This window comes from Physella acuta, unplaced genomic scaffold, assembly GCF_028476545.2.
Source record: "Physella acuta isolate Inbredline_101_S28 unplaced genomic scaffold, ASM2847654v3 ptg000064l, whole genome shotgun sequence".
NCBI lineage: Eukaryota > Metazoa > Mollusca > Gastropoda > Physidae > Physella > Physella acuta.
Window position 1 is genome coordinate 322,965 of NW_026731584.1, and position 12,036 is coordinate 335,000.

Here is a 12,036-nt window from a genome sequence, read left to right on the forward strand (position 1 = left end):
GGCGAACGCTCCCGGATTCGTTTCAATGATTATACACAGATGGCGACAAGCCTAAATAAAAGAAAGCTAACACAATAGTTCACTAGGACTCGTACTTGATGTCTAGGGGAAACACTAGAGAAACTACTGATGCCAACAATACATTTAATCTGTATATAACTTTTAATGAGTGTACAAAGTCGTGGCAGAACACTAGATTTATACAGGATAAAATAGATTTACAGAATGAACAAAACCCAACTTACAATTTGTGGGAAAAAATAATATGATACACTATCACAGCTTTTAACACTTCAGAAAAATCACCACAGTTTACACAACACTGCTATAAGCATATAGTATTACTTAACCACAAGTAATATAAGAATATGCTACTTAAACAACTTAGTACTATACGGCGACACACAGGGCTTATTATCTCTCAAAGATGTCTGGTCAAGTAACTGCCCAGATTGTGTGAGACGTGTGCGATAAGTCTCTATGGAGACTCACAGATCACTCAAATGTCTATCCCTAGACCACTTAAGTCACTCGACCACACAGGCCACCACCGAGGGTCATGGGATCTAACCGGGAACACCCGGCCGCCGCCGTGAGCGAGCGCGATCCTGGCCTCTAGAACAGTGGACCACCCTAATCACTGAATCACAGTGATTCGAACCGAGGAATTGAACCTCGGCCGCCGCCATGGCGCGCCGAGATCCTAACCACTGTACCACATCCTGGTCCGTATCAATCAATCATCTCATAATGGAAAAGTACTGAGTCTAAGACTTTCTTAAGACAGTGGAAAAAACCAGTGATTACACCACATACCATATATGGTAAAGTAACAAATGTAAAAATAAAAATACCAGACCTAAGTAGGTCACACTACGACAAAGTTTAATAAATCTTTTGGTGGTTCGTTAGGTTTAAAAAATTCATTTTATTCACAATTATTATGCGTAAAAAAATATACAAACCCACATTAACAGTCAATAAAAAAAAGTTGAAATCAACTAAAATCATCGTACATACTATTAAAATTTAGCTGTGAGATATTTTGTCTGAGATATTTTGTCTGAGATCATTTGTCCATGATATCATTTGTCCTGATATATTTTGTCCTGGTATCTTTTTTCCGTGAGATCATTTGTCCTTGAGATCATTTGTCCTGAGATCATTTGTCCTAAGATCGTTTGTCATGGAAATATATATATATATATATATATATATATATATATATATATATATATATATATATATATATATATATATATATATATATATATATATATATATATATATATATATATATATATATATATATATATATATATATGTTACGGTCAAAGCCCAAAGTCGGCCAATGCTAGGATTGGCCGGCCAATCCGCGCATTGGCCAATATCGCCTCCCATAGGTCGGTCAAAGTCCGAAACTTTGCTTCATTTCGGCCTTTGGCCGGCCAATCCGCAGACTGGCCATTGTGGACCGGCCAAAGTCTGAAATAGCTCTTGATTTCGGCCTTTGGCCGGCCAGTCCCGGCCAGTCCGCGGACTGGCCATGGTGGACCGGCCAAAGTCTTAATTAGAAGATCATGAGCAGATTTTTGTTTTTTTTATGCCGGTAGGATCATGAAATTAAGTCTTTGTTGATTATTAATTAAAGTAAATGACAGAAACATTCTGAGTGCACATAGTACAAAATAGCACCATTGTCTTCTGTAAGTGGTACAATAAGTTTTTCTTTACCGTCAACTTCAATAACATCATATTTGTTTAGTCGACGATAGTCAACAGTCTTTTTTGTCTGCTTTGCTTTAGCCTGTTTGACGTCCTCTATCATAGCAATGTATTTGTCTTTGCTTAGAATAAAGCTATTGTTTGGTTTTCCATGCAGTACTGTAGTCAAATGGTCTAAAAACATAGTTTTCATGTCAAACGTTGGTTCGATATTTGCATGAGCGCCACCTTCAACCAGCGTGGTTGTCTCGTCAGAAGAAGCCATTGGAAGACCTATAGAACAATAATACGACTAATTGAAATGGAATCATGCTGCATGGGATATTCGTATACAACAATATAATCAATTAAATAAATACTTAGTATGTAACTAGACACACATTCAACAATAAGAGATTTAAAAGATTACCATTTCAATAAATTATAGTCTTTATTGCAATGTTTGTTAAAATTTCCTAAACCATAATGTATCTATTAATATTTGCAAGAGCATTACATGTTATATAAACCGGGAGTATCTTATATAACACTACGGGGTATGGCAACTCGGGATATAGGCATTATTGTTAATCCATTTTTAATTACTTAAACTTTTTAAAATATAATAGAATCGCGTAGAAAAAGAATTGTGCACTAGGTCAACGCCAAATAAAATGTGTAAATTATTACTTCCGGTCAACGGAAATTACTCAAAATTTAACAGAAGATATTTTAGTTATACGTGAAATTTCATTTATCTATCTGAAGTTGATGCAGATCTACAAATTTGATATTATACTTATATATGAAATTTCATCTGCGTGACTGTAACGGTAATCAAGCTATCGTGTTCACACACACACACACACACACACATACACACACAGAGACATACGGACAATATTGCAAAACTATGTTTTTCGGACTCAAGGAGATTTGAAAAAATCTCGATTTGTTTTTGCACGATTACAATAATTTCTCTATATTTCATATACGAGAAGGTAAAAAAAAAGCTAATTACAGAAAGGCTGATACAATAGTAAAAAAAAAAACATCACTGTCTGTATTTTAATAATCAAAGATCTAAAACTTACCGATTTTGGCAAACATGACTCCACAAGCAAGCAAACGTAGTGTTAAACAGTCAAGTAATCCGCAGTGCAAAGAAATCTGGAATGCAATTCTGTCGGTATTTATCATGCAGTCCAGTCAAGGCACGGTGATGGGTCTGCTTTATTTGGTATTCCCCTTTTGTTGGGGAAATATGGTTTCTCACGCCCACGCCATCTCAAGTCGCTTGGACACTATTGTTCAACTTACAAGGAACGCGGCAAAGTCTTTTGAACGTTCCGTCTTGTTGCACGTGGTCGGTGACGCCGACTGTCTTTGATTTTGTTCTTTGATGATTGTCTCACCTCGTCATCATAGAGGAGGCTGTCACATACAGTTGTAGCCCATATATGGAAATCAACATGGATTTACATTATTTTCTTTTGACAGCCATTTGCTATGTCTGTCTCATGGTCTGACGGCCCTTTTGATCCATGTCGCCTTGCATATAGAATGCTATACAAACAAGAGCTAAAAAATACGTTACTCACAATGAAACCGCACACAGAATAATGAAAACGCGATCACAACTTAGTCTAGATAGAACATTGGCCAGGACATCCCGGCCAATGCGCGCATTGGCCGGCCAATGTACAAAATACGCTGTCAAGTTTAAGCATTTCGGACTTTGGCCAGTACGTCCCGGCCAGTGCGCGCATTGGCCGGCCAATGTACGAAATACGATCTTAGTTCTAAGTTCTTCGGGCTTTGGCCAAGAGAGCCGGCCAATCCGCGCATTGGCTGGCCAATCCGGGGTTTGGCCGCACTTCGGGCTTTGACCGTAACATATATATATTTATATATATATATAAAGAGAGAGAGAGAGAGAGAGAGAGAGAGAGAAAAGGGTGAGGGAGGGAGAGATAGATAGACGGATAACTAGATTTCAATAGCCCTCTATATAAACTCAGAAACATTTATAATGATCTTTTAATTTGAAATATTTTAATACCACTTACACGAGGCAAGAGTCGAGGCAGCTACAACAGTTGGGAATGGAATAATTGGAAGTTTCTCGTAAACCTTATGGTAGATGTCTACTATTGCCATAGCCAACACTACAAAGCTGGCCAACATCCCCAGGATAGCCATGGCTTGGCACGCTTTTATGCTCACTGGGTACGACATATTTGCTGGTGGTAATAAAAATAATGCTTTTTAAAAACATATTATATATTTTGTTAAACATTTATAATTACTTAAGCACACAGACATACGAACATACACATATACAAATATATATATTTAAAATAAAAATTAAACAGCCAACTACAACCAACAAAAATGTAATGTGAAAGATGACCCTTATGTAATACCGAATAGGGACCAAATCAAATCTTTTTATTGCCTCTGGTTGTATATTGTTTTCAAATAAAAAATAAACATTAGGCACATTTCTTTATTTTTTTAAGTAATAGATTTACACAGGAAAACAATGTTTAAAACAAATAATTATGAGATATATCATGTATAATCGTTCTCGCATTTGAGGCCATGTGAACAGTCTAAGAGTAAATTGTTGGTGTATAGACATGATTAAAATGTATGAGAGTTTGTGAAACATTGATAGCTCGTTGCATATTTTCCTTAACGGGCGACAACAACTATTATCTGCAATTTTTTTTATTGGCAAACATATTTTACTAATAATTTTGAAACTATACAAATTGCACTAATATCAAGACACCCATTTTAAGCTATGCTGCATAAACTTAAAATGTGCTGTATAAACTAAAAATTACCTGTTCCAATTAAATCTAGACATTTTCCCTCGGAGCATACTTTCCAGAGACCAATATTTTCGTACACGTATTCAGAAAAGTTAGAAGACCATAAGTAATATTCCAACACTGTCCACTCCGTGGTCGCTAGCCCTATGATGTGTAACAACATCCCAGCGAATATAACACCGATGGCGACGATGAAGATGATGTTGATTTTAGATAGAAGTGACATTACGAGGTTACTGTTGAAAATATATATTCATTAATGAAAAGATATGTATTTGAAAGAAAACCGCATTTTTTTAGAGCCAGAGCCAGTCGAAAACCCATACCCAGTCCCAGACGCATACCCAGTCCCAGACGCAGACCCAGAACCAGACGCAGACGTAGACCCAGAACCAGACGCAGAACCAGAACCAGAACCAGAACCAGACGCAGACCGACATCCGAGACTCGGACTCGGACCCGGACCTGGACCCGGACCTGGACCTGTACCTGTACCTGGAACTGGACCTGGCCTTGGACCTGGCCTTGGACCTGGACCTGGACCTGGACCTGGCTTTTGACCTGGAACTGGACCTGGCCTTGGACCTGGCCTTGGACCTGGACCTGGACCTGGACCTGGACCTGGACCTGGACCTGGACCTGGACCTGGACCTGGACCTGGACCTGGACCTGGACCTGGACCTGGACCTGGACCTGGCCTTGTACCTGGACTTGCCATGAACCTGGACCTGGACTTACATTCAGAAATTATTCACATATTTTATTTTCCAAGACCCAACACATTTAAAAATAATCTTAAAATTAACTTTTGTCAGTAACACAATTTTCAGTACTAGCCGTCCCGGCCAGGCTCTGCACTGGCTTTTGTGAAACGCAGGCCATTCTGTGAACAACCTTGAATTGTGCGATTATTAAGTATCACATTGCCGGCGCTGCCTGGGTTTTTGCGAATATATTAAATATCCAATTAATGTCTATATGCAATTATAGAATATATATATATATATATATATATATATATATATATATATATATATATATATATATATATATATATAGATAATTCTAAACCTAAAGCAGAGGCGTAGCGATCCTTCACGGCGCCCGGGGACAAACTCTCAATTTGGCGCCCCCCTTCGGAACAAGTTTTCAATTTTCAATTTGAATCCCCCCCCCCCCCCACCCTCAAACTTTCAATTTGGACAACCACCTTCAAACTTTCTTTTTCCACCCCCCCCCCCCAGTCCCCCAAACGAACTCTCAAAATGTTTTTCCATCCTAGTTTGGCGCCCCCTAAGTATCTAACCTATTCCTAACATATCATTGAGCTATCCCCACCCGGATCTCTCTCTCAAAATGACGGGTGAATAATTGATTGGGGTGATGTTCTACTGCAACTCTTTTGGGCTGGGATGTGTAGAGTTAGGGGATTTACTAATTTTATTATTTATTTTATCGTTACAAGAATTACACCATTTTTGGTTCTTCTTAATTTAAGCGAAATTGACGTCGTAGTAGTGATAAAGTAAATAATAATAAAATTAGTAAAAAATGCGCCTTAAAGGGCTGAATTAAATTAATTAAACCCTGAATTATAATTATAGTAATATTTTAAATTATAAAAATATCTAATTTTACTATATCCCCAGCCTAGTTTTTATAATGCACCTGTGTGGGAAAAAATAAACTCGATCAGTTCAGGCGTATTGGTGTATATAAAAGAGAAAGCCAGTCCTCCGCAACTAATATACTTTGATTTTTCGTATATAGATTCTCTTTGATTTATGTAAAATAATATCTGCCTTTAGACACTGTATTTCTACTAATTCCTACATGTAACTTTACCGTAAGCTAAACAGGAAAACAACTGAACAATGGTTAACTTACTATGTTTTGGATTAACTCCTGCGAAATTTAGTCTTTACATGTGTTTAATCCTCAACAATTTAATTTTTTGTCCAGGTCTGCATCAACCTCAGGGTTCGTTCTTCCACTTTAAGCGTGTGCTTGTTTCTGGAAAATATTTCCGTTCTGTGGATTCGTTGAGTCGTGTCGGTAATCAAACCCTTGTGTGCACTAGCTTATGGACTCCCCCCCCCCCCCCCCATCCACTCGACCTTTACGCTCTTCTAAATATAAAAATAATAGCACGTGTTATAAAATGCCTAATGGGTGTTAATAAAAGCATGCATTCAGTTTTAGCAATGTTGTATTTCTAAACACAGGAGATATGGTTTCCTTACGGCGTTTTAAGGTTATGTAAAGAAAGAACTGCTACTCCTCATATTAGGTGATTTAAAAAAAAAAAAAGAAATGAAACTAACATTACGTATTTTGTGTATATTTTAGTTGAACCAGTGTTGCCTTACTAAACGATGTACGAGTGCAGTATGCGTTGGACTAATTTATTTGTTTTTCTTTAATTAAGTAGTTTTGTCACTCAAGAGAAGAAACGTTGATATTGATGCTTGGCTTTATTAAATTGAATTAAAAATAACCGGATGGTGTAATAACATTTTTGGCTCAAAAATACTATTTACATTGTCAGTTTGTTTAGCCTTAGTTCGCAATATTATTACACTTTTCATCCTCGCCTTGTGAGTATTAAAACAGATTGTTTGTAGTTTACAAATCACGTAATATTGCGAGTTGTACAACACCTATGTTAAAATTGAAGCCTCTAACAATTTTTACAAGTTTTACGTTTTTTTTTTCAAATGGTAAGAGCATGTATTTTCTATGTTAACCATTAAAACATTATCTCCAAGTTGCTGTAGCGATAATTTTCCGTCTGATTTTTATTTAACATTTCAATCAAAATACCATAGTTTAGTTATCTCACGGTCCACATCTGCTATAGAAAAAAAACGTCGCACCCCTAACATCTTTCTCCGCAACTCCCCCCCCCCCCCCCACCCCACCTTCTGGTAAAGTGTTTTGTTTCGCTAGGCTGAATTTTGAGGTCACAGCCGAGTGTGTTGGCGAGTTGTCAAGCTCCAGAATGAAAATTTCTTATCACACACCACTTACATTCCCCGCCCAACGTTTATGCACCAACACAATGAAAACAATTTTATTTGAATTTTAATTTATAACTGGGTTGCCATTTACAGATCGAGAGCCTCATTCATTTAGTTACAACATATAGAGAACATATAGAGAAATGATGTGAACTGTATTAGGGCTACAGTGTGTATATTTCGCCCGGTCAGTTACCCATAGAAACTGGGTGTACGTCGAGATACCATTCATAGTTTCTTCAAGGCATCTCTTCGGGGATGGGGCGTACCTACCACCGTAAAAAGTCTACCCCCCCCCCGTACGAAATTGAATTTATTTAGAAAATATATACTTTAAACAGTATCCGACGCCCCCCCCCCCCCCACACCCCCCTCCCCTGACGGCAATTTTAAGTGCATCCCTGGAAAAAAAACACCCTGAAATAAAAAATAAACACTGATACCACTGCCATCAGAATGATGTAAATTGGAATATCAAAGTGTGTTAGGCTCTGATCACTAATCAGGATATTATCTCTAGCAATAATCAATAAGCAATTATTTTTAGCACGGTTAAAATACTTCATCTATACTTCGTATATGCTTGAGCGATAACAATTCTTCCTCTATAGGCCTACTCCGTATACGAAGACGTAACCAAAAAAAACGGGGGAAAAAAAGCTTTGTCATTGAATGCGGGCTATGTGGATTGGGAATTTTTCTACCTGAGTATGAATGTCTGTACCTCTGAATGTCTGTGTCTATGAATGTCTGTACCTCTGAATGTGCTAACGTACGAAGATTATCGATTCCATTCAGCGGTGACCTTCGGTATTTTTTCCCCTAGTCGACAATGTATGGGTGTAGGATTTGTGAAGAAATTTATTCAAGCGAGATAAGAGCTTCCGGTTTTAATCGTGTTTGAAGATATTCAATTACCTCCGTTTGTGTACTGCACCAACCTAACTAAACTAATTCTCTCTCTCTCTCTCTCTCTCTCTCTCTCTCTCTCTCTCTCTCTCTCTCTCTCTCTTTCTCTTTCTCTGTGTGTGTGTGTGTACTGACTTCATAACTAAACTGAACCTGTGTGTGTGTGCGTGTGTTTGTGTGTGTGTGTGTGTTTGTGTGTGTGTGTTTGTGTACTGACATCACCAACCTAACTAAACTGAACCTGTGTGTGTGTGTATGTATGTGTGTCTCTGTTTATGTGCACTGACTTCACCATCATAACTAAACTGAACATCGGTGTTTGTGTGTGCGAATGTGTATAGTGACATCACCAACATAACTAAACTGAACCTGTGTGTGTGTGTGTTTGTGTGTGTTTGTGTGTGTGTGAGTGTGTGTATGTGTGTGTAAAGACTTCAATAAACTAACTGAACCTGTGACAGAAATAATTGTTTTATTCAAAACGAATTGTGCTAAAAACATACGAAAGCAGTTGAGCTCTAGTTTTCTATTTTCAATAAAATAAAAAAATTAAAAATTAAAAACATAAATACTATTTGTAACGGTTACAATTCGTGTTCCATAGTAAGGTAATTGTCAAATGGAAGTGTGGGATGGATGGTAAAGTAAGTAGACCTTAGTTCCACCCATGTGTGAAACAAATTTACCGACAAATGTTCAGGTACCTAAATATTTTTGCTCTTTTCAAATATTAGACATAATGCTGTAGGCTACTTTTGTACATAATAAATATAATTGATGTAATAATAACGATCATTCAGAAACTTTAAAGTAAATTCGCAGTTTTCTCCCTTTGGAATTTTTTAATTTATTCAAAAAACCTGATATATATATATATATATATATATATATATATATATATATATATATATATATATATATATATATATATATATATATATATATATATATATATATATATATATATATATATATATGTGTGTGTGTGTGTGTGTGTGTGTGTGCGTGCGTGCGTGCGTGGGTGCGTGAGTGTGTGTGTGAGTGTGTATGTGTGTATAGTCTTCATCAATTTTCAAATAATTGGCATATATAGGAAAACTAGGCTTTTGTCTAGCTTCGCTTACGTTTTCGATACAATAATGCCTAATATCTCACCCTTTATATTAGCCGACGATAACCCTTATATCAATTAAACCAATATTAAACTCTACAGTATTGCTTATTTGATATCACCAATTTAGTCGTAAAATAATATTTTAATTATTAAAAATCTCACCCCCCCCAACTGCTCTTAATCACGTCTACCGGCCCCTACCACCCAGCTAAATAGAAAAAAAAATTTAGAAATATATGCTTAAACGGTTTAGGTTTAACTTGTGTCCGTTTCTACTGTGAAATTAAAATCAAAAGAAATATGCCTGATAGAAACATTATATTTATGTTTTTTGTTTATGGGGTTTTAAATTAGTGTGTATGAAAGTTGTGTTTGTGGATTATCGTGAGTAGTGTGAGGGTTTGTTGGTGGGTGATTGTCAATAAGTGTTAGTGTGTGTGATTGTGTATGTCTGAGATTGAATGTGTAATTTTGGGCGTGTGTGTGTACATTATTTGAGCGTGATTAAATTATTTGATGGTGTGTTTGATGGTGTTTGTATTTGTGTTAAGGTGCTGAGAATGTCACAATTCATGTCATATGTTGTACGATGTGACAATGTGACAAAAACAAGGGTGATATAGTTTGTGGACAAGTCAGGTTTGGTTTTGATACGCTTTAAAGCATGCTGTTCAACATGAATACAAATATTTTTTTATTTTCATTATATGCAGCGTGATGGGAGGGTGTGGTTAGAGGTAAGGGGAGTTAAAGCCTGCTCTACTTAGTGCTGACCACACTAATTCTTTATAGATCGTGGTCAAGATGCGAATGAATGTGCCCAATCTATCATCAGGTCCAAAAGAAAAAGTTAAAAAAAATTGTTTTTATTTTATTACTCGAACAGTAATTAGATTAGATTTTCTGATATTGTGTTAATTGGCCCAGGAGTAATTCGAACATTGATTTATTGATTTTTTTTACATAAACACGACTTGCCTGCTAAAAACACAATAAAAACATTTTACAAACAAACAAGCAAGAGATGTAATGTTATATTTATTTTGCACATAAATCTAACATAAAATGTATACACTTCTTTATTGTTTTAATAAATTAAGTCTATTTGTTTTTAATTTCATGTAAGCTAGTTAAATAAATTACACCTATTTTTTTCTTGCTCTTGTACAAATACTTATTAAGCATACAATTAGAAAATACATTTGTCTCTATCCACTCTTTAAAATCTTAGCAGTGTGTATTTATTTAAGCCTTTACATTATCGGATATATTTACTCAATAAAGTGGTTCAATTCCCTCTCTTTTTTTATAAGTACATGTCAGCACTTTTTAGTATTTGAGTCCTAAATTATTGGGATTTCAATAAATTTTATGCGCTCTACAATCCCACCACAATAAGAGAGTTTACTACAACTGAAAACAAAATTGGATAACTTAATTATTTTTAAAAAGGTTTTCCTTCAATATCTTAAATACGAATAAAGATTGTCTTGACTAAGTAAAATTTAACAATCTAAAACACAGTAAATATCAATTGTTATCATTATTTCTGAGTAATAGAATAAATGTAAAAATACATAATACAATGTATGTATAATTATTATCAGAAAACTTTCTAACAATCAGCAGAGGTATGTGATGATAGACGTTTCTTACTTTAAAATAATTATTAGAAAATAATATTTAGCCCAAATTTGTATCGGGCTGAAACTTACATATATACAAAAAATGAAGACATATTCTTGGTACGAATAACCGTATATTAAGTTTTATGCCGTGCATTAAATTAGTTGTATGTGTATTACATGGAAAGGAATTACAGTTATTAAAAAATAATATATAATATTTTACCTCGTATTTTACATATCACTTTCAAACGCTAAGCTCTGTGACATTTACAACCCCGATAACCCTAATCCAGTTAATTTTCTCCGGCGGCATCACATGGGGGTACGAGTAGAAGAACACCCTGTTGATGTAGACCAGGAAGGCGTCGCCCCTGACCAGGATGTGGACCTCAAAGACCTGGTTCACAACAAACGGGTAGACGCTGATGTTTGGCCTAGTCTCGCTGCCCCAGACACCGTTGTTACAGTAAGACAAGGCAATCACGGGCATCTTGGTGTCGTAGTTTAGACGTGGGCGGAAGTGGAAGTTGACTTTGGTGCTGTCGTCGTTTTGACGGAAGTCGACGTAGAAGCCGGTGTAGTTGACGTAGATTCCTCTAAGATGAACCTGTAAATAGTCAATATCCCAGGGTTCAAGTTTGATTTGTAACAGGCTGGTTTAATGTTCAGTAGGCTATACATTAAGTGACGGCTTTGCATATAAAAAGGAATGACAAAACGATATCGCGCTTTTTGCTAAATTAAGCATTTCTATGCCGAGAGTGAGTTATATTCTTCAGTATTTATCCAAATCAGTAAGTATTTTCCAAAAGGGAGTTGCG

General features: G+C 36.2%; 1 protein-coding gene across 1 annotated transcript in view; it reads right to left on the reverse strand.

Annotated features, from left to right (window-relative positions):
* Positions 1–11,459: 11,459 nt before the first annotated feature.
* Positions 11,460–12,036, reverse strand: part of LOC131951068 (galectin-3-like) — a 1,478-nt gene continuing 901 nt past the window's right edge. The window contains exon 2 of the mRNA XM_059313338.1: positions 11,460–11,822. Coding sequence (XP_059169321.1) covers positions 11,460–11,822 — 363 coding nt within the window. The remainder of the gene's footprint in view (positions 11,823–12,036) is intronic.